Raw genomic sequence first — 27,907 nt, forward strand, 5'->3', positions numbered from 1 at the left:
TTAAAGTCGTGATGTAACAGAAGTAACGAAAAATATATTTTCTTCCCTATTGTGACATACAGAAAAAAACAAAATCTTAATCTTAAATTCATGGGTTGTGGATTTGATGAGGTAGATCTGAATGTGAGCTTGTAATTTGTTTAAGATGACATAATGATTGGAGATGTCCATAATATGTAACAGAGTTATGATATTCTAAATGAAAAAAAGTTTTAAAAAACTAAACATGCATGAATGACTTGTTCACAATAAGATAAATAAAAAAGCATTAAGAAAATATGATGAATTTCCATTTCATGCTGGCTTTAAATATCAGATCTCTTTTGGTAATAATTTTCTATATGCTATAAATACATTATTTTGTTCATAAATCCATTCATACAATGGTAACACTTTACAATAAGGTTTTATTAGTTAATGCTTGTGTACATTTGTTATGGTATTTATTAATCTTGGTTAACATTAGTTGATAAAAAAAAATACAACTTTCATTGTTATTTCTAACAATAAGGTCCATTAAATTATATAACAGATATAAATGTTGAAATTAACCAACTGAGATTAATATATGTTTCAGAAGTATTTGTCATTGTTAGTTAATGTTAACTAATATAGATAACAAGTGTTAAGTTTATTAATGGTACCTTACTGTAAAGTGTAAACCTGGAAATTATAAATACTGTTATTTAATATATGAGGTTTTACGTGGGGACAAAAAAAAACACTGATTTTTTTTTTTTCTATAAATGGCTACAAATAGGAACTTTCCCTTTGTGGGTCCCATAGTAAAGCAGTAAACATGGGTAACGAGGATACGCTAAACCACAACCTCAGTATATGACATTTCCAACTGGATCTACACCTATTATTAACGATAAACACAATCCAAACATAATAATACCTATTTCTAGTCTGCTTTAATTAATTACATTTCCACAGACAAACTGCTTTTATAAAGGCATGCAGCCTTTAATTAAAACCTAAGCCAACTAAAGTTGTCACCATGTTAAAGCACAGAAGCAAATGACTGCACATTCTCACAGAAAAAAAGAGGTGACAGGCAGAGAACGTGTGAGAGGTTTATGTTTCAATCTAAACAGTTTGTGATGGTCAAGTGTGGGACGAGTCGCCCTTAATGTGAGCACTGAGTCGGGTATCTCTGATGTACAGTAAATCCTGACACTCAGCATCCGGAGTTCAGACAAACAGCTGGTCATCAGGAAGGGAAGGTTAATAGACAATGCCTAAAGACTAACGCACTTACAGTGTTTGGAGAAGTGGCGGCTGTAAAGCTTTATGGAGGTTAAAGGGTCAGTGGTCGTATATCTCTCTCCAGCTCCCTTTCATTCACCCTCTCCTCTCTTTCAGATTGTCTTTCTTGGATTTGAAATTTTAACTTTGCCATGCAAAACTGCTCAAAGTCAAAGGTCACAAAGTCTTTGAGATTACTGTTTGCTAGAAGAGCATGGCTTAAAGATTTGGATTAGACTTCCCACTATTTGCATCGCATAATGAGTTATTATTATGCACTATGAGTGGACTCCCCACTTTTTTTTTTACTCTACTCAAGATGTATCTTGAATTATGTTTTGTTTTTTGTTTTTTTTGCTTCGCTTGTTTTAAGCATAAAGGGCCCTACACACCGGGACGAATATCGGCGCGTGTTTTTTGACGCGTTTTTTGTGTTCACACCCAAGCGATTTTCGCTGACGATGAGCCGAGTGAACATGCAAATTCATTCCCTGACATTAGATGGCGCTTAATGTAAAACAGAAACCACTCCATAACAGTTCTCTTTTATCAAGATTTTTGTAGTCGCTGTCGCGTTTGTCATATAGTTCTTTATGTTCCGACACCAACGAGACCAGCGGCTCTACATTCATCTTGCCTTGCATCTTCCTCGTCTTATTTCTTCCCGGCAGTGTAGACGCTACTTGATGTATATCTTCTTCGCCGTTACGTATGTGTGCACGGCAAGACCGTTTTGTGTTTGAGCGCCCCCAAGTTGTGTTTTACTGTAACTTCAGAAGCTCCAGACACGTGAACAAAAGCGCTAATCTCATTGGTCGGCGTTTTTTTTAAAATTACGCTTTTACGCGTGGCGTTTTTCGCGGCGGTGTGCACACTCACATTGGCGCCCTTTGTTTAGTCACGAGGCGTTAAACGTCGGCGAATATCGCGCACGAAATTCGTCCCGGTGTGAACAGGCCTTAAAACTGAGTATTTAGTGAGGTTTATGGTTTCTCTGAAAAACAAGACAAAATATCCCAAAAGTCTTCCAAGCCATGAAAAAAAAAAAAAAAGAGTCTTCCAAAAATAAATTCCAATCCATGAACCAAACCAAAAATCTCTAGAATGAAATCACAACAATGCAAACTTAAATTAAAGGGGTGGTATAATGCCCTTTTCACAAGAGTGTGTGTGTGTGTGTGTGTGAAGTTTTAGCTCAAAATACCCCACAGATATTTTTATATAGTGTGTTAAAATTGTCACTTTTTGAGGGTGAGCAAAAACGCACCGTTTTGTGTCTGTCCCTTTAAATGCAAATGAGCTGCTGCTCCTGGCACAGGGGGCGGAGCTTCAAGAGCACTCACACAGACATGCACTGAAAATTTCAAAAACTTTTAGCCTTTTATGTTTAAACCAGAGTCAGATAAAATGGAGAGACTCAAGAAGAAGTGACAACATGTAGAGCAACAGGACATTTCTGAATGGTTAGTTGATGAATTTATGAAGCTTATGTGTAGCTATCTTCTAGTCATTGATTAGCATATTCTGTCATGATAATCTATAAATCGTGTTCAGGGGGCGGGGTTTATGTAAATTCTAGGGTTGCAGATGTTGTTTATGCTCAAACAGCAACATTACACACTAACTAAAGTTAGAAAAGTGAAATCATATTCAACCACCCCTTTAAAAAAATAAAGTAGTTGAAATTCCTGGTTGTGGTGGTATAAGGTAACAGTGGCCACAAATACCCTGTAAATTGTAATGAGTGATGCATTTAAATACGGAGGCGAATCCACTAAATTATCATACTGTGTAAGGAAAATGATTTACTCCCGAAATTGGCAATCTTATAACCACAGCAACATTCTGGTGTCTCGCGTGTTTGCTATCTGCTATTTTTGACAAAAGTATTATTACAGCTAAAAAAAAGTATCAAGAGTCATGTTCTGCAACTTTAATGAAACCACCGTCGACAGAGGCATTGTGTTTTCGTTCATAGTTAAATCACACTAAATTACTGACAAATGTAACATATGTCCAAACCTGACTGTTTAATTCAACATTGCTCATAGTTTTTAAATGCAGAAGCCAGTGTTGCTGGAAATGTAAAGATGAGGAGATCTTTGCTACTGAGCTCACCTGACATGATGTAAGATCGGCAATCCGACGGGAAGGACAAAAGAGAGTCCACGATGTCTGACCTTCTCTGGAGGAGCATGGAGATCATCTCAAACCCCTGAGGACCTAGAAACTCAAACAGCTGAGAGAGAGAGAGAGAGAGAGAGAGAGAGAGAGAGAGAGAGAGAGAGAGAGAGAGAGAGAGAGAGAGAGAGAGAGAGAGAGAGAGAGAGAGAGAGAGAGAGAGAGAGAGGGAGTGAGAAAAAGATGAGTTTAGGAAGAAAGGAAGGGGATAAAAAAAATTCATTCTTGATAAACTGAGAATCCCAATTTTTTTTGGTTTCAAATATTCTCCCATGATTCCAGACAGACACCTTAACAAAAACATGTAATTTACTAGAGGTTCTGAAAAAATATTAATTGCTGCAGTCTAATTTAAAATGATAAATGTGAATTAATTATCTGAAAGGGAAGAAAAAAAAACAGGTTGAGTGAATGATTCAATGACTCGCTCATAATTACTTCACTCGTTTCTTTGCTGGATGAATCAGCGTTTTTGAATGAATCTCTTGAATGAATGATTCAACGACACAAATCTTTTTAAAGACGCTTGTCGCCGAGTTAGCCTACTTTCAAAAGGGGATTTGCTCTATTTTGATCGCAACCGTAGACATCAGTGTTTATATCTTAACTAGAAATGTATCCCAGTACTTCTGTGATAATATGAATATTTGTAACAGAAATATGATACTGTGCGGCTGAAAGACGGTTTATGAAGCTGTTTCATACCTAAACATGACGACTGCTCTCTCTGGGTCAACAGATTTGAATGTTCCGGTGTGATTTTGTCAAAGGTTTAATAGACACAGGCGAATAGTTGTCATTTAGAAATAAGATTGTGTGGGTTTTTGAATCAACATCGCAATCTTTCAACGATTAATCGTGCAGCTCTAACAAACACTGTTAAGTACAACATTAAAGGTGAAGCATAACATTTCTGCACAAACAGTTGCAAAAATAATGGCATGTCCAAAAGGTAAAACAACCAACCAGAGTTTAGCTTTGGTATGTGATGTTTTATGACACTGCTTATATAGGACAACATTACAACAACAAACCAATTCGCAGAAAAGTGAAAACTTTAGCAAACGATGGCACAGTAGTAGTTGTAAACACTAAAAACAACATAAGAAATGAGAGTCTTGTTAAGTTGATACAAACGGCCTCAAACAAAACTCTTGAATATATTTTAAACATTTTATTTGATGCCCTGAACCTCTCAAATATTGGCGAATCAGTGGCCGTTGTTCTCAGTGTGGGAAACTAGATCCAGTTGATCCAATCCATGCTCCTGAATCATAAATGTCCAGGATGACGGCGTTTGTCTCGTGTAGTTTGAGTGATCATATGCATATGGTACAATTGTGGTTTTATAAGGGGTGAACTAAAGCTATGCTGAAAATCAGGCTTAACATTTAAACAGAACACTCTTCTCAATTCCTCTCATTAAAACCTTAAAAACGCAATTTAATCAATCAAATAATATCTTAATTAAACTAAAATCCTGGTAATTATCAATACCAATACAACTAAACTCAAGTAGAGGCAAAGCTTTTAAAGATGTGCTCAAGACTTCGGGAAACTTGATGAGTTGAAAAACATCCCAAAAGCCACAGCCTAGTTTCATGCGTACATCTATTTTACATAAAGAATAATGCATATGGTGATGTTGAGCAATCATCTCTCAGAGGAACTGCAGTATGGCGGATACAGAAGTGATGAAGTACAATCATATGCTTTATGGTGGAACAATGTTAGTTAAATTAATGAGAACAGTATTTTGAAAATGTGCTCCAATCAAATTATCATGCTGGACTTCTCCAATTACGAGAGCCGTTACCTCTCTAAGGGCATGGAGGATAATACTGATCTAAAACTGTCTAAAAAGAGGGGGATTCTTTGGAAATGTGACTTTTTCATTCCAGACATGAGAAATTGAGAGAGATAAGTCAAATAAATCAAAGAAAACTATTTTTGCACTAAACGTGTGATGCAAATTGTCATCCATTTCTAAGAAGAGTTTACAAAGCTGCACTCCGCACTTTGATCCTTAATGTGCTGTAACAGTAATGAATACATGTACTGTAATGGGGTGGTATAATGCCCTTTTCACAAGATGTAAAATAATTCTTTGATGTCCCCAGAGTGTGTGTGTGAAGTTTTAGCTCAAAATACCCCACAGATATTTGTATATAGCATGTTAAAAGTGTCACTTTTTGACGGTGAGCAAAAACAGCCGTTTTTGTGTCTGTCCCTTTAAATGCAAATGAGCTGCTGCTCCTGGCACAGGGGGCGGAGCTACAACAGCTTGCACTCACACAGACATGCACTGAAAATTTCAAAAACTTTTAGCCTTTTATGTTCAAACCGGAGTCAGAAAGATGGAGAGACTCAAGAAGAAGTGACAACATGTAGAAGCAACAGGACATTTCTGAATGGTTAGTTGATGAATTTATGAAGCTTATGTGTGGTTATCTTCTAGTCTTTGATTAGCATATTCTGTCTTGATAATCTATAAATTGTGTTCTGGGGGCGGGGTTTATGTAAATTTTAGGGTTGGTGATGTCACTAACCCGAGAGGAATGTTGCGTAATCCCTACCAGCTGTTTGTTGTAGTCCTTAAAAAGTGATTTATTTAAAAGCAAATATCTCCCTTTGCTTTGAACTTTGAGCGTTGTAACTTTGCAGATGTTGTTTATGCTCAAACAGCAACATTACACACTAACTAAAGTTAGAAAAGTGAAATCATAATCAACCACCCCTTTAAAATTACATAGTGGCAGAGGGAACCAAATGAGGAATTATTATTACAGTATATTACATAGCAAAGTAAAAAAAAAAATTAAAAAAAAAAAAGATTTTTAATCACAGTGCAAAGTGTGAAGGAAGCATTGAAAATGGTCACTGTGAAAATGCTGTAAAAAAGCGTTAATTTTACTGCATGATCCTTCATTTAACTGACTTTAGGTGAAAGACACTACTCCAGACATCCCGTGTAATCGAAAATCACTCCCATTCCCAAAATGATGTCAACCGCCAACTAACAATAAATCGATATGGATAATCTGACAGTTTCACTGATATGACTGTAAAGATCTTTTGTGCAGACAGCACTCAGCAGGGAGGCTAGACAAAAGCTGTAAACATGCTAAAAGAATAAGGAAGCAGGCGACTAATATGCACTTCTATGCTGAAAGAGCAAAGCCTTTTCATTCTGGTAGATGCACACTCTCCAGAGACCATTTCAAACAACTTCCCAAGCTTGTTTGTCTTTGAGTATGTGTGTGTGTGTGTGTGTGCGGTTTACAGTTTTACATTCCCCAGCAGTCTTTTCCTTTAAAGGCAGTTATATTGTTATTTTTCTCATTGTATTTTTTTCTACCATCATAGAAAATGTTCTTTGGAAATGTCTTGAGTTTTCATGAAAGTCACCCAGTCATGAACAAAGTCACATTTCCAACTACCGGTAAATGCTTTTGCTTAAAGAAAATGAAGCCTATTTTTTTTGCACTCATTAAGGTTTTTGCAGTGTGACAGCATTTTCTCGTATATTAAAGTGCATTTTGTCAAGTTAAACGGTACATCATGATAGTATATGAATCATAATTCAAATTTTGTGTTTTAAATTGCCTGGAAATAATGATTTTCATTATTGAGAGGACAGTGATTAGAATGCTTAAATGTCATTAAATTTATTTCTAGAGGCATGAAATATAAATGTTTATTAAGCTGTATATTACAAAAAAAAGTGCTTCATATTTTATAAAAATTGTTATATATACAGTACCAGTAAAAAGTTTGGAAACATTACAATTTATGTTTTTGAAAGAAGTCTCGTCTGCTCAAGGCTGCATTTATTTCCTTAAAAATACAGTAAATCAGTCATATTGTGAAATCTTATTACAATTTAAAATAAATGTTTTCTATGTGAATATATTGTTATTCCTGTGATCAAAGCTGAATTTTCAGCATCATTACTCCAGTCTTCAGAGTCACATGATCCTTCAGAAATCACTCTAATATGATGATTTGATACTCAAGAAAAAAAAATCTGATTATTAGCAATATCAGTGTTGAAAACAGTTGTGCTGTCTTATATATCATTTGTGTGATTATGGTTATGTTTTAAATGTGCCATTGTATTGACAGGCGGTTTGTGACTGATTATAAGTCTCTTCTTTTGAAAAATCAACCCAAAGATGCAGTACTTAAATTCTGTCTCTTCACTGGAGACCCTCAGAAAACATCATACTGTAAATCCATGCACTCTCGATCTCAGGTAACATACATACTCTGGGTCTTATATCATCTGCGCACTGAATTACATAATGCTGTCAAGCAAATCCCAATCCCTTAAAATTCTCTACAGCAATTAAGATAATAAAGATGTATACAACCATATGTAAAAATGTGAATGTTGGCATCACAAACAATCCTAAAATCATCCCAATATAGCCAGTTATCTGATATAAGTTCTCAGCTGTGATGTTTTTAACCGTCCTTATCAAAGTGCAATTTTCTCCTGGAAAAGCTATTCTAAATTGCCTTTAAATTAGCTTCATCTAATCTCTCCTACTTTACATCGCTTTAAATATATTTGCTTTAACAGCAAATGTCATGATGATGAAGTTTAAATGTGAAATACTAAAAGCTGCTCTTCACACGGTGCCTGTCAGGTTTAATGGCAGTGAATGGAGAGCCTTTTAACTTTGCTGTTGTTGACTTTGGAGTGACGCGTGCGGAGAATAGAGGAGAAACCAGCACAAAAAGGCCACCCCACATCTAAAGGTGTCAGTGGGATAGCCGGCGTCCAAATGTCAACTACGTGAGGAACATCAGAACAGGGTGTAACTCGGGTACTATAGTGCTCAGTGTTGGCAAGGGGAGTCACCCCCATCATGGAAGATTACACCTCGAAACTGTATAAACTACTGCATTCTGTGCCTACGACTTCATAACAGCACTTTAGCCGCCTTTCCACTGCACTCGACAAACAACAGCCGTGACCAGAAGTTTCGGGACCCATTTGAGCTTCGGATGCATTGAAATTTTTTTACTTTATTTTGTATACCCTAACGCTCAAAATAATTAATTGGTTTGAGTAGGACAAACTTAAATTAAACCAGTGTTAATTTCAACATTTTTTCACAGACGAAAACGAGACGATAACTAAATAAAAAATAATTTTGAATGACAAAAACTATGACGAAAATCTATTGACATTTTCGTCAACGAATAAAAACTAGACGAAAATGTTAGATAGTGACGATTTGGGAAGCGATCCAGTCTGATGTCCTGAATTTGTGGTAGATGCGCACAATTGTACTGTGACGTGATCTACCCAGCGGCACACGAGTTGGCATGCGCTGCATGTCTCATAAAACGTTAAAACATGTAAACGTCTGGGAGAATGAGTAGAGCAGACATGAAGATCTGAATAAGAGTGACGACGCAAAAAAAGAGCTATATTCGGTTTTCTGTGCGCACACACCCGACCCGAATCGTGCAGCCATTCACATAGACACCTATACAGCGCGCGAGGACTGAACTGAGCTCTCTTTCGTGTCTGAATGGACAAATACACACAAATATTATGTCTAAATGTCCGTTTTGGAGAGTATTCACGTAAATTATGTCGGTTATGTCTTAAACAGTTGTGAGTGTATCGTATGTGCATCAGTGCATTGGATCCGGAATCTGGATGTCATTGGACATGATCCGATGTCTTAAAGTGACAGTGGGTAATAAACCTAATGCGGTCTGTGTCCTTAATATTGATCAAGCAACAAAAGAAAAAGAGAAAAGCATTCACTGCTCGTTAATAGCTTTAATAAGGATTCATTATATTTAATTCATACAAATAAATATGTTTGCTTGAAAGAACAGAGAATGATGTAGGCCTATGCAAGTAGGCTAGTTATAAAGAATATCATTCATTGAAACTTTAGGAAAAGTGGTTTTATTTAATTTTAAGATATTTTTTTAAGTTACAGTAGTTAAATCTGTATCTGTATTGCACGTTCAAACTTTAAAATCATTCATATTAGCAGGTTAATATATGTTTTTTCCGGGTATGGGTTTGGAAATTTTAGAGAAATTCTAAATAAATGCATTTAAATTGAAACCCATTATATTTTAGTCGACTAAATCTACTGTAGATTTAGTCGACTAAAATCTTATTGTATTTCGTTGACTAAAACTAGACTAAAACTAAAACAATTCAGATGACTAAAATATGACTAAAACTAAATGGCATTTTAGTCAAAAGACTATGACTAAAACTAAACCAAAATTTGCTGTCAAAATTAACACTGAATTAAACTAATTTGTTCAGTCAAATGAACTTTTATGAGTTAGCACTTTCTTTTCTTTCAAGTTTACAGAACTGATACATTTTAAGTAAACTGAACTATTTCGTTGTTTTGAGTTTTATCAAATTATTTCTTTTAATTTAGACAAACTTAAGTTTAACTGAAACGGCTGGGATGTCTATTCCCAGCATGCTTTGCCGATGGCACTCGAAAGGGAGAGTAAATGCTAGAATTAAGTGTAATACAATGTTGTTGTTTTTGTGCAAGATTAATGTGAAGTGGGAGATTTAGTAGCAATTAATGTTTTGTTTTGCTAATTTAGAAGAATTTCTGTTAATGTTGGTTTTAGGATAGTTACCATCATGGTGACCAGAGGTGCATGCGGCTCGATTTGAGAGAAAATAAAACCTTTATATTGTCACACTCATACAGTGAGTGCTACTTTATAACATACTATTGTTAACATGTTAACAAGTTAGTATGTTAGCAAACTAGCTTGTTAAAGCTAGCTAAGTTTATACTAATAAAAGTGTTCACATTGAGACTACATGAAAGTTTTAAGTTAAATGTATGAAATAGTGTACTCATACATTTTAATTGGTCTTAACTTGAAATGTTTAAGTACAAAGTAAAAATCTGCCAGTTCTGCTTGCTTAAACTTTGAATTCCTTAACTTAAAAAAATTGAGGCAACTGATTGCCTTACATTTTTTGAGTTTTGACAACTTATTCGGGTTTACAGTGTATATTTATTTTTATTTATATATAATGTATGTGACCAGCCAACCGGATGTGATGTATTCTAATCAAAACTATGAGCATGAAGCTAGAATTACTAATATTATAACACTTTAACGTTATACTGTAAACACTATTTCTGTAAAAAAAAAAAGCAGTTATTAATAATTATGGCAGAAATAATTATTTTATAATTGTTAAATGAATATTTATGTTGATTAGCTCTATAAAATCTGTGTTTTTATTTTAGATGTATTGAGGGTCATTTGTTTCGTGTGGATATATTCAAACATGCATTGCATTCATTAAAATGATTAATTTTACCATGGTGAATAAGCCGGGGTAACGGTTGCTCCCCGATTAATTTCAAAGTTGATGCTTACATTTTACTAACGTAACAGTCTCAGCCTTTCAGCAGTAGCAGTTGTACGGAGCACCGGGTCAATCCGGTACTCGCTGACTTTATATATGTGTGTGAAGAACGTCAAAGGTTTCTATTTAAAATGTGTTTACGCAGCGTTGAGCAGTGTAGCCAATCACAGACATGTTTGTTGAGCATGTGAACACAACGGCCAATCGAGCTCTGCACGATCACGAATCATTTAAAGTATAAAGACGATGTAAATAAGATATTCAGTGTGCACTGCAGTATAGAGATTTTTTTGGATTATAAAGAGTTTTCACTGAGTTCAGTGAGTTTTAAGTGATGGCAGCTTCATTGATTATAGGGCGGCACACTCTCATAATTTGAATAGTTTTATTTTTCATACTGCAGTTTCGGGAGTGACAACCGGATTGACCGTTTTAATTGAAATTGTGATTTTCAATAACGGACAGGTCAAAAAAAAAATCTGGTATGTCAAAACAGTGCATTCTGGAGTGTGTGTGCAATAGACCCGCACTTGTAATGGGTTTCTTTGTTTTTCATTTTATTACTAGCTTTTAATTAGATTTTTTTTAATGCAAATGTTTATTTAACTAATCAGTACTTCGTTATGCCCTTTTACGAAGTCTTGATTTTGCTTTTGTGGTGTACTAGAATATGTTTTCATGCTTGATTGTTTTACATATTTTACATTATTCCAGTTATTTTACATTATTCCAGCTCCTCTCTCCACAATCTGGTTAAACGCGTCATTTTCGATGAAGCCCATCCTTCCGAAATACGAAAATGTGCTGTGTGTGTGTGTGTGTGTGTGTGTGTGTGTGTGTGTGTGTGTGTGTGTGTGTGTGTGTGTGTGTGTGTGTGTGTGTGTGTGTGTGTGTGTGTGTGTGTGTGTGTGTGTGTGTGTAAGGCCTTCAGATTCCTGAAGGACACAATGAATGTGGTACGACTAGGTGATCTCCTGTTTGCTAAACCGATCTACAAGTGGGCTTTATTCACAGTGGATGCACTCTAGGCTCACAAACAAGCAGTTGCGCATGATATAATTAATTAATGTGTAGATAGTCTAGCAAATATGAACTTTACTGCTGAGGCATTAGGTTACAACGTAACGTGATCCATTTTCCTCTGTGAACAGTTCTTTATCAGCTCTCTGATCTTTGCAGTGGCGGCTCGTCAGGGGAAGCTCAGCCGGCACACGATTTGGAGGTGGAAAATGGGAGAAAACAATTTGTTTATAAAATTACTAGTTATTCATTTAATGCATCAGAAGGTTTATTTCTTGTATGTAATATCACTATTTTAACACCATAAATTATTACCGCTGCTTTTTTCCCATGAACAGATGAATTACAACTAGTGATGCAAAATTCTGGGTCAAAACCTAAACTTCAGGATGGCCGAAAATATAAAATATGAATATGACATCCAGCAAAATGCTCTTCTCTAGAGTTATTTTTTCCTAGCTAACTAATGAGTCTAAGGACATTGAATAGCTTTCTTGAGGTAAATGTAACATTAAGTATCTTACAAGCTGTTTTATTGACGTCTTTCACCAGTTGAAACTCTGATTGAGCGATTACACGAGACAGGATTCATTTCAGTAAGTTTTATCTTTCAACATTCCTCCCGGTGTTCATCCATGTTTATTTCATGCTGTAATTGAAAAAAAAATTGAGAGCCGTATCGGCAAGGCCAATTTATCGGCAGATATTTGGCTTTTTTTATTAGCGGCATCAGCCAATAGGTTTTTCTGTTCAGCTAATAAGTGATTTCTGCAGATCATGTCCAAATGTGGACATTTATTTTGACCGAGAACACATTCTTCTCTGTCTTTATTAGCTTACTGTCTTTGTTAAACAGTTCTAACAAATTATTTGACAAAACCGTTAAACAATGTAAGTAAATGGTATATGAATGTATTATTGCTTTTGGCTTTTTTAATAACAGAAATGCTAACCTTCTTCGTCAGCATTCACCATATACCTATTTTATTATTTAAACAAGTCTTTTAATATTTAATAAACAGTTAATTCCAAGAAACGCGTCTACTTTGTGAGTGAGTGACAACTTATTGACCGTAATTAAGTGCAAACTAATATGTGACCCTGGATCACAAAACCAGTCATAAGTCACACGGGTATATCTGTGGCAATAGCCAACAGTACATTGTATGGGTCAAAATTATCGATTTTTCTTTTATGCCAAAAATCATTAGGATATTAAGTAAAGAACATGTTCCATGAGGATATTTTGTAAATTTCCTACCGTAAATATATAAAACATTTATTTCTGTGAGTGAATGCAGCACAATCATGAACATAAATGAACAACTTTAAAGGAGATTTTCTCAATGTTTCGATTTTTTTGCATCCTCAGATTCCAGATGCTCAAATAGTTGTAACACAGCCAAATATTGTCCTATCCTAACAAACCATACGTCAATGGAAAGCTTATTTATCCAGCTTTCAGATGATGTATAAATCTCAATTTCAAAAAAATTACCCATGTGACTGGTTTTGTGGTCCAGGGTCACATATGTCCCCTCCCAACTTCTATTTTCAATCAGAAATATGTGATCTTCATACGGTATGTGATGTACATGGAGATCAGATCAAACACTAGTAACTAATCATGTCATGCATTTATTTACAAACATTTCTCACCTCGTTTTGTAGTTCGTCGTCACTCCTTGTGGAGGCAAGCATCTCAAAAAGCGAGGTGGAGAGCTCTTCAACACTGGACGAGACCATATTTCCATCGTTCAGGTACTTCTCCACCTCTTGTCTCAGGATGGAGCTGTCTGCGTTTCTCTGCTCCAGTTCTTCCGCTGAATAAGCATCATCTCTCTCAGCTCCAGTCCTCCGCTCACCAACATGATGATTTAGGAAGCTGTGAAAGTCCACGGCCTGATCCATATCAGTCCCCTCTGACCAGGGCATAGAGTCGTGAGCATCCAGCGCATACGTGTCAAATGAGAAAGCAATGTTTCGCCCAAAGACAGACCCATGGTTCACCGTCTTGAGAGAACTCTGTGTTTGGATGAAAGCATCCACCTGAGATTCTCCAATCTGGGCCACTAAACGACCCACCGCTGCACAACACAACTCGGCAGGAGACGCCGGAAAAGGTCCAAACATCTGTTTTATGGCCCTGGTTTCCTCATGACCGATCTGGTCTTTGTTGTGGAATGTTTTAAACAAGAAGACTCCAGCACTTTCAATGGTGTCCTGCCCAAAATCCGTACCAACTGCAAACATGTAAAGGGAACACATTAATTTGATCATACACACAAAAACACATGCAAATGTTCTGAATTAACCTGCACTAAACACAGACAATAACCCTTATTTTTAACAGACGTGGCCATTTGTGAATTGAAAGTGTCTCATCCGCTTCCAGTTATTTTTAGATGTACAAAACAAATGGTTATGCTGCTTGATATTGCAAACTGCAATTTCTTACCAACTTTCTGAAAAAAAATAAAAGGTGAGTGGTGCTTGGCTAGCATAACTTGTGGAGGTTCCTGGGGTATTGCTAGGTGGTTGCTTTATCCACTTAAAGTGTGTATGTCAGGTTAAATTTGTAATTATGATTAACACAAAATAGTTAGGGGAAATACACGTTTGACAAGTTGATGTATTGTTTTGTATGTTTTTCGATACCTAAAGGCAGAATAGATGTAAAAGTTCGTTATTTTCAGTACTCACTTAAAACTGCTCCTCCCCCCAAACGAATCACTTGACGTCATAAGAGGGAGACGTCTCCCCAGGTCACTGAGTAAAATGCTACCACAGCTGTTAAGTTTGTGAGCTGTGTTGATAATTGTACGAGTGATAGAGCGAGAGAATTAGTGATTAGGACATTTATTTATTTAGTTAGTTAGTTATTTAAGTTAGGTAGTTAGTTTTAGTTAGGCGTATTTTCACAATGGTGAATTACTGCGTTTGTGCTGGGTGCAAAAACACTGTTAAAACCGGTCACAGAGTCCACTTTTTCACATAGACACCTATGAATCAAAACGATAAGGTATGTTTTTATGTTTCCACTGTTCGATCGCGCCTGCGCCTCTCTCTCTCACACACACCAACCAACATATTCCAGCATTGCAATCTTGACATCGCAGCCTGTTCATTATAGCCACGGAGCTTCAGAGCTAAGGCGGAGCTACAGATTAGGTGTCCCTAAATAACCCGCGTATCTAACAGTAGTTCCACATTAATTAATTTGCACGCGAGTTTTATTTATTTTTATATCGTGTATTCTCCGTGTATGCACCGACCCGGTACGCCCATACCGTTTTGGTTCAATACGAATACATGTACCGTTCCACCTCTAAGTTATGCCTATACTTACCAAGACACCTGACCAACTCTCCACTGGTTCTCTTCACACCAGATATTTATGTTTCTTTGATAGGAATTATTTAAATTTCTGTTTGGCTCCTCATCTGTCTCACGCCTGGGAGGCTCAAAATTGTATGGCTGTGGGCCATCGTAGGTTTGAGGGGGATTTTGGATCTCCTCAGACTCAAAACTCTCCATACTTGAATAGAACTTTTTTGGCACGTCTCCCTCTTCTGACGTCACAGCTCAGCTGCGTTTTAAAAATATGATCTTGACAGAAATGGCTATAAAGCTTACTGTAGGGCAATTACAGTAATAATTTTAATGATAATTACATTTTCACTCAGACATCTAAACCTTATTTAATATATCTAAAAAAAAAATTTGGTCCCACTTTATATTAAGTGGCGTTAAGTACTATGTACTTACATCAAAAAATAAGTACAATGTACTTATTGTGTTCATGTTGTATTGTAAAACACTTTTGCTGCTATTGAGGTGTGATACGGGTAAGGTTAGGGACAGGTGTGGTGGATTGGGTAGGTTTAAGGTGTAAGGGAAGGGTCAACTGTGTAATTACAAATGTAATTACATAAATTAATTACAGCTGTAATTACATGCAGGAATTTTTAAAATGTAAGTACAATGTAAAAACATGTAGTTACACAATAAGTACATTGTATCAAATTATTAATTTCAATGTAAGTACATGTAAGTACATAGTACTTAAAGCCACTTAATATAAAGTGGGACCAAAAATTTAACCTGACATACACACTTTAATGCTAAACCCCTACCTTTATAATAACCATGCTGATTTCTGTTAGGATCTTGTGTAGGACAAAAGACAGCAAGTATCTGTAAAATACCTGTTCCCAAGATAATGCATGCCAAAACAAGCACCACTAACACATTCCATTGCTGTGTCCGAAATAAAATAATTTCCTACTATATAGTATATGAAATGCAGTACGCCAAGAGTAGTATGTCCGAATACACAGTGTTCGAAAAACAGTAAGCGGAAAGTCCCCGGACACTTTCCTATCCCATGAGGCCACGGGAGAGGATTTATGAATAGCAGTGAAGCGACGTAACTGACGCTAGTAGGTCACATGACAGATGTAGTACGTCTGAATTTCCACGCCACTGCCCGTATTCATACTATATAGAGCATACTTTTTAATGGTTGCAAAGTAAATTGAAATTCAAATGCAGTACCGACTCAGACAGTGCGTTATTTCAGACGCACAAAGTCTTCTGAAACCACATGCTAGCTTTGTGTGGAACAGACAAAAGAGATTAATTACATTTAAGCCAAAATGTAAACGGATTACAAAACTCACGGTTCGGATCATACTACGTTTTTTGAGTCAAGGATCGGAACATTTTTCGGTAGGGGGTTAAGTTTCCAACATTACACACTTCTATTTCTTCAGTTAATTGAGTGCATCGATTTTAATTGGAATTTTCTTCTCTTTTACAATTTCAAGAATCGGGATGTCTTGGTGAAGCGTGACAGAAGCCAGAGGAGGTGACAGAAAGGCCAAAGTTCTTCAAGAATTTCTATGGTACGTCACACTTACTTCTCAGAACAGAGGTTCAGGAAGAAAAGAGTTTCCATTGATTAGAGTGAACCTGAGGCCGACGAGAAGCCCTCCTCTTCACAGGGCTTTGTCTTATCTCATGACAAAAGACATTTGTTCCAACAGAAACCCAATCACACCGAAGTGAACCTTTTCCACAGTGACGTTTGAAAAGGGGGTTACGAATGCCATTCTGTCTGCTGTCCACTTCACCAAGCAAAGAGATCAAAAACAGAGAGAACATGGTTGTGGAATAGTCCGACAAGATCCTGGGAGTTCACGATTAAACACAGTGGCAGAGAAAGACCATCTCTGGTTATTTAACCACAGCAGAGTTACGAGGGACTTATCAAATTGAATTAAATTCATCAGGACAACTGAATGGCATTGAGGTGAAGTGTGGCCATATAATCATGAATCATTAGATGCTAAGTGAGTTGCTGACATGTGGAGAATGATCCTGACCTTAAGGTGGTTCAGTAGCTCTACTATTAGTGCTGGATTTGATTAGTTCTTCATGGTATTAGGCAGAAAATGAAGCACAGCAAAGTTGCTGCAAAAGAAAATCTATTTTGACAGACGGTTAACCTGAAGACATATGCTAAAATATCACTGAATTGAATATTGATATGGAGAGCTTCAGATGGTGCTTTATACATAATCCTCTGAAGATATTTTGTTTCATATTTTATAAATTATATCTCTATCTATTGGGTTACACTTTATTTTAAGGTGTCATTGTTACAGTGTAATTATATATTTAAGTACTGAGTAATATTAAGCAACTACATGTACTTAAGGTAGGATTAGGGTTTGGTTGAGGGTCAGTTGCATGTAATTATGCATAATTTAATGTTATTACTATGGTAAATACATGTAACATATGTAACAAGGACACTGTAAAATAAAGTGTTACCCTATTGTTTTTTATATAATACTCAGCCATAACCAACATGCCACAAAATGTGACGAAATGGTGGCAAAATGATCACTTAATCAATGAGATGATAATTAGCTGCCTATAAATTAACTCCCTTTTTTTTTTTAAATAATCTAATATTTTGTTTTTCACAACACAAGTATGTGATGGCTGAGTAAAACAAAGGACTGTTGATGCCCATAGGCCCAGAAAAATAAACATAAAAAAAATTGATAAAGACTTCAGCATGAATAAATCAATGTTCAGGCTGTGAGCACAATGTCTATCAATAAAATTACATTTTTTAGAAGAAACTGGATGTTATTATCTGACCTGGAGCAAGAGGTTTATCCAAGATGATTATTTAAAAATAAAAATCAATGAAATGATTCTGTTATATAAGGGGAATTAGACAAAAATACATTCAAGCCAATTGCTGCCAATAGTGATTACTGAATCAAAGTGACATTTTCAATGTTATTTCATTAGATCTTAATTATATTTGATGTCCAGGACACAGTTAAATTATTATTCTAATATAATATGCATGCAGAGCATCACACAGAATGTTGAAATTATAATATAATTATTATTAAAATATAATTAATAATAATAATCAAAATAGGCTATTGGTAACACTTTATTTTACAGTGTCCTTGCTACATGTAGTTTCTATTGTAATTACTATAAATTATGCATAATTACATGCAACTAACCCTAAACCAAACCTAATCCTACCCTAACCCTATAGTACATGTAGTATTGTTTTTATTTACCTTTATTTTACCATGAAGTCTCATTGAGATTAAAATCTTTTACAAGAGAGACTTATAAATATTATGTAAATATTATATACCTGTAAATAATATTACTCAGTACTTAAATATATAATTACACTGTAACAAGGACACCCTAAAATAAAGTGTAACCAAAATATTATTCATAGAATAATGATGAATAATAATAATTGAATTCTGATTGTCATCAGTGCAAAAAGAGCTTTACATAGCAGCATAACAGCTTTATAAATATGACTGAATGAACCATGTCTGAAACCGTCATAAAATAATCAATATACTCACATTTGGCATTTTTGGCTACCGTAAACAACCTACAGTTAAACTACATCTACACAAGAAGCGACTGATCTGTCAGATCACAAACTAAATAACTTCCATTACAATCAATGAAGCTCTCTGCAATAGGGGTGTGAACCTACATGTCAACATGTCATCGATTCAGTTCAATTCGATATCACGATGCACTGCATCCTCAATTTTCAATTTTACTTCACATGTATACAATTTTGTCAATAAATCCAAGCACTCAGATATATGAACTGAACCTTTAATTTTACCTGCTCAAAGAAAACACGCTTCTTGAATGTATCAAACAAAACTCAAGTCTGGGCACAGAAGACAACAGGAGCACTGAGAACACACAAAAGTCAATGCTAAAAGTGATGGCTGCCATTCGTCCACGACACGAGACCGTAGCTCTGCCCGGCGCTAACAGCTCGGGGTGAAAACGGCTGACGAGGTTTCTCAAGTTAGTGGTATTACCCCCTGCATATTTTATTTGTGCGTGACTTGAGCGCACACAGCGTGTATCTTCTGCAGGTCGTGCTTACCAGGCTGTTCATAAAAGCCGAAATGTGCCCAGATGTAGGCTTTTAAAGCTGCAGTCCGTAACTTTTAAATAAAATTATTTGAGCATTACAAAATTTAAAAAAATTTGAGCAGGTACATAACCAGCCAGTGTTCAACACTCTCTGCTTGCCGTAGCTCGACTCAAAACGGTAAGCTTGTAATGATGTTTTTAACTCCAGTGGAACTGGTGGATTTCCGCGGGAAGTTCGAGCATGTGTTCGCGTCGTTACGTCACATCTGTCCACATAAAGAAGAGTCTCGGCTAGTCGGCGATGAGTGTGAGGATGCTGGAGATTTATAGCCTTTTCTCACAGCACTGGATATAATTACACTTATCAATTTGATGGAGATCCAGAAAGGTTCAAACGACAATCACCGGTGACAACTGGAGATTCACCCGCTGTAAAATGCAAAAGACTTCGGACTTCAGAGCGGCTACAGAAAAAAGAGACTGTAACCCTGACGGCCCATGCGAAAACTAGGGCTGGGTACCGAGTTCGATACTTTTTAGGTACCGACCGAATTGCCTCGATACTATCGAGTATCGAAAAATGACTTGTTTTTCGGTACCAGATTTCGATACCTAAGGGGTTAACTCGTCAACGTCAGTGCTCAAACAAATACATATGAAATGCACAACGATACGCCTAAAGTCGCTCACGCACATACACATAAACTCTACACACACGAGACGCGCGGAACTCTCCACGCACACTCAAATGAGACGCGCGCGCGCACACACAAACTCGCGCACATACTCAATGAGACGCGAGCACACACACTCACAATACCCTACAGATGTGGAAAAGTCGATCAAAAGTGTGGCTACATTTCTCCAGGCTCGATGCCAACAGCGGCGATGCAGTATTTGCGGTAAAATAATTGCTGCAAAGACTGTACCGCGACAAATATGATGAAGACATTGACAGTGCACGGAGTAAACATAAGAGCTCCGTCTTCGACTGGTAAATGAAGAGATACCTTGTTGATCACCCTGACAGTGTTTATATTGCAATAATGACCTACTGAATGTACACTGCCGTTCAAAAATGTGTTGGTCAGAATTTTTTTTTTTCATTAAGGATGCATTAAAGTGATCAAAATGACCTTAAAACATGTGTAAAGTTACAAAAGATTTCTGTTTCAAATAAATGCTGTTCTTTTGAATTTTTTATTCATCAAAGAATCATGAAAAAATGTATCATAGTTTTCAAAAACTGTTTACATATTTCTGAAGGATCATGTGACACTGAAGTAATGATTTTGAAAATTCAGCTTTGACAACAGGAATAAATTACATTTTGAAATATATTCAAATAAGATTTTAAATTGTAATACTATTCCACAATATTACAAGTTTTACTGTATTTTTGAGCAAACAAATTCAGCTTTGGTGAGCATGTGCTCTTTATAAAAAAAATATTTTTTTCCTTATGTATATGTATAAGGAATATTTTGTTCCTTTGTGCTTTTTTGTTCCTTTGTGCACTGACTAAGGAGCATGAGTCAAACTGAACAAATAAAACCAAAGTTTTTCTGAGGTAATGTGTTATGTAATCTTGATAAAATGGATTTCATAAAATTGGAATCGAAAAAAGTATCGTTCAGGAACCGGTATCGAAATCAAGGTATCGGTATCGGTATAGAAATTTTTTGAACGATACCCAGCCCTAGCAAAAACAAGGATAAATATCGGAAGGGCATTAAATGTAATGCAATGGAAGTGCCCATTTGAGAGAGTTTGTAAAGTGCAATATACAATGTTTTTGAATCATGCCAAAGATATGAAATACCGACCGATTTGTTTGGCAGCTTGGAGGATGTTCTTCAGCTCGCGAGTGGCCGCTGGCTGATCTTTCTTCTCCAGATGTTGTGTGAAGAACTGAACAATCTTCTGCCATGTTAGACCGTCTCGGGCAAATATTTCCTGCCGTTTCAGGCGCTTGGTCTGCAAAAAGATTGACAAAGCTTAAATTCAAACAGTAAGGGCATTTCAATGAACGCCATTTATGTGTGTTCATTATAATGATGATAGTCAGCCAGGACAATATTCTGAATATTCATGATATATGTGCAATGACTGAGCTGGCTTTTAGGTGTCGTAAAGGCTGCATCATTTGATTAGTTCTGCAAGCACTTCTAACCAACTATGCAAGTGTTAAGAAGACAGATGTAATAATATATGCAGTAATACATCTCTGATGCATTTGCATCATACTCAAAAATGTTCACAGAAGCATTTTTCATGTATGATGTTTGATGTACACTAACATTCAAAAGGTAAGATTAAAGATTCTGTAAGATGTTTTTGAAAGAAATCACCCAGGCTCCATTTATTAGATACAAAAAATAGCAGTATAACAGTAATACTGTGACATATTATTATAATTTTGGACTATGGTTATTCATCCGATTTAAAAAGTCAGCAGCATTTAATAAAAATGTACACCATTTATTTGGGGTAAATAAAAATATATATATTTGGGTACATTTTATATTATTAGAATCCACACTATGCCCTTTTTCAAAATCTTGAGTATGTTTTTGGGTCTCTACAAGATCAGGTTTCCATGCTTGAATGTCCAATAAACACATTATTTTCCCCATATTCTCCATTGTTTAATATCCTCTCTTCCCAGTCTGTCAGTAACGCTCTGTTTAGTTCCTGTCTCTATGAAGCCCCTCCTTCTGAAAAGCACACTGTGCTCTGATTGGTCGGCTGGATCAGTGTGTTGTGATTGGTCAAGCGCTACGAGTAAGTTTGGGAAATGTCCCGCCCCTTTCCATAACCGCCAGTTTAACACACTACTAACTAACTCAACCAGGCCCCACCCCTTTATTCTGCATATTAATTATTTAAATGAGGAACACTAGGGCGTTAACATAACGCATTGTATTCTAATTTACAATTGGCCCATCCCTATGTGAGACTAGTGAATTAAAAATGTAATTAATTGAGGGCCTGAAACTCTGTAAAACATTAATGAAACGAGTTGTACTTCATACAGCTGAAGGATACAGTAAACGGGTTATCTGAATAAACGCCTCAGTTTGTGATGTGTGCTCAATAGGTCATGTCACCGGGCCAGTGAGTAAATTAACACCACACCATTGTATCAGCACTTCAGCGGCCTCTCAAACTCAGCATTATGAGTGAGCGCTGGGAAAAACCTGCACCCTTTGCTCTTCGCCCAAACCCGGCAGCGCAACGATAAAGAAATCTGCATTTACAGACGAGGAAAAGAGGCTTCACTGAACCAAGATGGAGCCTTCTGCTTCCGCAAAACCCCAATAAAAGCAAAGTCAAGAGAGAAAGAGAGATTAAAGAGAAACTGAGCAGTCAGAGCTCATATAACACACTATGAATCACACTCTCAAGGTCGGAGAAACACGATTAAATGAAGTACAGACAGAGGACATCAGATTACAAAGAGAAAAAAGCTGTTTTTAGCTATTAATTAGAGCGATATAAATCAGTAGGCTGATATTATCAGCATAAAACAGCACTTTGTAGATTTATCTGTGACCTGAAGTCCACTTTAATCCATATATTACGGCTAATCGATTGGTTAAATTTCCTAACTTTTGCTGATTATGTGCCCAGTCTTGGACATGACTACAGGTGATTGTTAAATGAAACACTTCAGACATTGCTTGGGCAGATAACATCTAAACGGCTAGTTCTTACTCTCTCTGAGGCTTGCTGCCATGATGCTATGGTGTTGTAGGAAGGCACCAGGATATTATTGTGCATTTTTAGGGTTGTGTGAATCGTTACCTAAGGGTCCAATCTTATAAATCCCATATCCAAGTCTCTACGGCCCTGTTTACACTTGGCATTAAGATTGGTTGATCCAGTAATAAGTGACAGCCCTGTTACACCACCATTTTATGATTGGATTTCAAGGGTAGCATATCTTACAGTATTTTGTTTTATTTTAGTGGAGGAGCTGTATTAACCGTATTTCATATTTCTTTTGTCAGAAAGCTGACAAATCCCAAACCATTTTGGACCCCATTTATGCCTGTAAGAAAACATACAAGAAAATATAATGATAGACTATTTAGACCAAAGTATGGGTGGGCGGTGTGAGCAAAAACTTATTTCACTTTATTTTACATGCATTAAAAATACAAACAAAGATACAAATTGCAAACAATTAAATACAATATAAGAAAGTTATACGTGAAATGAACTGCAGTAGGTAAAACCAGTTTTGCAGCAAATTAATGCATATTGTTTCTTAAATTAATATTAGTTCTCTTTTTCTTTTGTTGTTTGAAACATTAATAACAGTAGCATGTTTTAGACTGCTGTCACTTTAAGGAACAAATGCACAGATCCAATATAATGACATGCATCTGATCTTCTCCCAGCTGTTATTGCAATCTCACGTGAGCGTAATCGCGATAGAGATAATAATCAAGAACAGTAATAATCAAAAAATAGCCATAGAAATGCAAATTAAAGGAGAACTCCGGTCAATTTTAACATTGAGCTCATTTTTTTGTACATTTGGAGTGCTGTCAATACAGAGAACAACGACAAAAATCGGTGTTGCCTACACCGTGTTATCCTCTTTTTAAAATTTGCACCCTGTTGACTTCAATGGGGCAAGTACTAAACCTGCTTTTAGCCTCTTAACATCCTTGATGTGTCATTTCAAGTGCACAGAAAATGTGAGTGATTCCTTCTGAGTGAACACGAGTGAGTCTGACTGCAGTAGATGTGAAAGATATGTATAAAAATGATGTTATTTAAGCCAGCGCAAATACCTTTGTTTACATCCTGTTTTTCGGTTGAAGTCCAAAGTAGTCGATTGCAGAGTTCACACGCATAGGTTTAATACCTATGATCACGCGCGTGAACTCGGCAATCGACTACTTTGGACTTCAACCGAAAAACAGGATGTAAACAAAGGTATTTGCGCTGGCTTAAATAACATCATTTTTATACATTTCTTTCACATCTACTGCAGTCAGACTCACTCGTGTTCACTCCGAAGGAATCACTCACATGACCTGTGCACTTGAAATGACACATCAAGGATGTTAAGAGGCTAAAAGCAGGTTTAGTACTTGCCCCATTGAAGTCAACAGGGTGCAAATTTTAAAAATAGAATAACTCGGTGTAGGCAACACCGATTTTTGTCGTTGTTCTCTGTATTGACAGCACTCCAAATGTACAAAAAAATGAGCTCAATGTTAAAATTGACCGGAGTTCTCCTTTAATGTGCACTGTCGTTCAGTACGATACTAACAATCTAACGTAGTCATATCACACAACCCTACTGTTTTACTGTGTGATGATCAAATAAAGATCATCACACAGTAAATCACACTTCTTTCATCAAAGTAAAAAACAATCTTACCATCCCCAAACGTTTCAGCAAAAGCATGAATTATTATGAATGATCAAGTCTTTAAAGGGCTTCCCAGAACTTAAAACGCTAAAAATAAAAGCACTAAGAGCATGTACACTTATACCACTAGCCTATGCCTAAGACAGGTTTGATTGACACTGAAACGAATACAATTCATAACTATTAATAATAAACTATTATTAAACTAAGCAAGATTTTTTTTTTTTTCTATTTTTGCTTGATTATTTATTTATTTTATGGGTACATCAGTTTTATCAGTTTACATTTCCAAACATTCCTTTTGCCATTAATTGTAATAATACAGGAATATTTTTGTATGCACAAGGAGTCTGACAACAGCCGATAGGATCCATACGGAGTTTTATGCTATATATAATCAATTAAAGAATGTACTAAAAAAAAAAAAAATCCAATACATGTGGTAGTTTTGGCACTTTTTCAATTGTGATTGGATTTTTATTTACACATGCATATGATCACATCAGTTGATTTCTATTTTGATGCACACACACACACAGATAGTTGCTATCTATTCAACTTAAGTATGGCAAAATAACAAAAAATGAAGCAAAGTTTGAGTTGCTTGACTGATGTTGTCTTACCTTCAGATCATAAAGGTCTTGTGTTGAATCGTCCTGCTTGCTGACGGTGGAGAAGGAGCGCAGGGCTCCAGTGAGCCGAGGGGGAGCCATGGTCACGCCGCAGGACCTGTTCATGCGGGACAGATGATCAGTGTGAATACAGACAGGCCATTAATGTGTGTTTAATAGAGCCGACAGTAAAGATCAGGGCTGTCCTGGAGGGCCACTGTCCTGCAGAGTTTAGCTCCAACTCGCCTAAACATTCGCTAATTCTGCGTTCACGCCATGTCGTAATTCTCGTAGTCTCGAGATGACAACACGTGACGTTATATCATGCCCTCGGACTGGGAATTATGCATTTGGATCAATGCCTAAATGAATCTGCAGGGGTCACGTGGTACAAGTCGAAGCTCTCAGAAAATTCCCATCTTACAAGCTGTAATAACGAGAACATGGTGTAAACGCACCTCGAGTAAGACCCTGAGTAGCTGGTCCAGGCGTGTTTAATTGGGGTTGGAGCTGAAGTCTGCAGGAACTTTACTGTGTCGAAAACTAGAAATAGTGTGTCCCAAATTATATAGTTTGTTGAAATGAGTATTGCAAAGTGGTCTACTTTTACTTTAACCCGGTCAGAACCTGAAGTGCAGATTCGTGTACACAGTGGGTGATTCTCAATACTCAAACTGATGTTTCCTCACTCCATCCCGTGACAAAAACAGTACTTTTACAGCATAGCATTAGGCTAATTGGGACACAACAAGTGATCCTCCAGGAACAGGACTGGACAACCCTGGGATACATCATATGTATTCATTTCAATAAGGATGCATAACACCTGACACCAAATAACAACAGATGACTGAGAGGAAAAACCTAAAAAGGTGCTTTGAAATGAATGAAATAGAAGGCCAAAATCCAACTTATTCTGGTTTTTAATAATAATAACCAACAAGATTATCTATTCCACTAAAGTTTGAGAAACACAAAATGTCACAATGAATGTCGTTTGTACATCTAACTTATTGTTTTATCATTTAAAACCTTCTTTCATTTTTACAGTGAGTTATGTTTAAAACTTAACCAATCTTAACTGTGAAATGTCTTGCTTCAAAAGTGTGCTTGTGCTATCATTCTTTACTATAAATGACACTTCGATTTATCGAATGCAATGATATTTACATGTCCTCTTAATTTTAATTTAATACAATACTGAACGTGTTATGATGCTAATATATACATGATAGTAACAAGCACATCCTTATAGGATGTCTTTGTTTATCTAATGGTGAAAACACAGTGATTGCAACAACTTCATTATGTTAATAATTCATTAAACACGACTTCACCACCCTTTCAGGGTCTATAACCTAAACAACGTGTTATTTCGGTCAATCCTGACTTGAACTGAGCTGACAGCACATGATAAGTCATCTAACACAGCTAACGTCTCCTATTCGTGTTCACATCAGTGTATTTAAAAGCCTCGGCACGACAAAATCATTGTTAGGTGATATGAAAATGAATGTGACTGACCACTAATAGATTAAATTCTTCACAGCAGTGAAGAAGTTCAGGTGAAGTGGACTCTCTCGGCTGGACCCGTCAAAACAGCGTCAAACCGGCGTAGATGAGGCACGTTTAGGGAGCAGTGCATTATGGGAATTGAAGTTTTGTAAGGTTACGACGCGCTTGCTTTCTGCAGTCCAATATTAGTCAGTGGACTACAACATCCGATATACAGACAAATGCGGAAGTAGCCAGGCAGCAATAATCAATACTTGATAAACTGATGCTTCTGTAAGTTATTGCATATCACTTGAGTCACAAGAAGATAATATTCATATCTAATCTGTCTGACTGTGATTAATAATAGACAAGATTTGTATTTGACAAATTATATAAATATGTCTTCAGTACATGTTTTGTTGACCAGAATTTTAAAAAATGTTGAAAATATATATTTTTGAGGAAAGCATGATACATTTTTTCAGGATACTTTGAGGCATAGAAATTGCTGCCTTTATATGCAATATAAACATTTAGTTACACTTTTGTTATTGATCAATTTAATGCATCCTTTATGAATAAATATTTTGAAAGGTAGTGTTTTCGTGGGGATAGACTTAGATTTGGGCTTAAATAATTATTAGCTAATCAAATGTTTGCCATTACTTAAATTTATGTGAATTATTAATATAATTTAATTCGGCATATTCTTGTTTTCCCTTGCTAATCAGAGTTGTGGCAGTATACAATGGTGCAATCAGTTGGTCATATACCATCATACTAAATGATTACCATATTTATATTCCTGTTTTTACCAAGTGATACTGATATGTTAATATGTTTAGTGCTCAAAATGATGTAAATGTGCAGGCAAATGTTATGATATTTAGTGCTTGGTTTTGAGGGCACATATTCTGCAAGGCTTAAAAGGCTATGGAGACTGTCCTGACGAGACTTTAGTAATAGATGATGTCTAAAGGACTGTCACCGTTATATTTTCACTATATTGCGTGCTGAAATGCCCAAGGCAAGGCTGTTGAAAGAGGTTGATATCTCAGTAGACCTCCACTGAATGGTGTCATTGTGGATACAGCAGTG

General features: G+C 36.3%; 1 protein-coding gene across 1 annotated transcript in view; it reads right to left on the bottom strand.

The window, feature by feature from the left end:
• Positions 1-26,948, bottom strand: part of ascc3 (activating signal cointegrator 1 complex subunit 3) — a 256,025-nt gene extending 229,077 nt beyond the window's left edge. Inside the window, exons 1-5 of the mRNA XM_079894249.1 lie at positions 26,837-26,948; positions 25,325-25,430; positions 21,136-21,286; positions 13,508-14,091; positions 3,370-3,490 (exon numbers count right to left, since the gene is read on the bottom strand). Coding sequence (XP_079750375.1) covers positions 3,370-3,490; positions 13,508-14,091; positions 21,136-21,286; positions 25,325-25,414 — 946 coding nt within the window. The 5' untranslated portion in view covers positions 25,415-25,430; positions 26,837-26,948. The remainder of the gene's footprint in view (positions 1-3,369; positions 3,491-13,507; positions 14,092-21,135; positions 21,287-25,324; positions 25,431-26,836) is intronic.
• Positions 26,949-27,907: the final 959 nt, after the last annotated feature.

The sequence above is a fragment of the Squalius cephalus genome (assembly GCF_949319135.1).
Source record: "Squalius cephalus genome assembly, chromosome: 15".
In the NCBI taxonomy this organism is placed as follows: Eukaryota; Metazoa; Chordata; class Actinopteri; order Cypriniformes; family Leuciscidae; genus Squalius; species Squalius cephalus.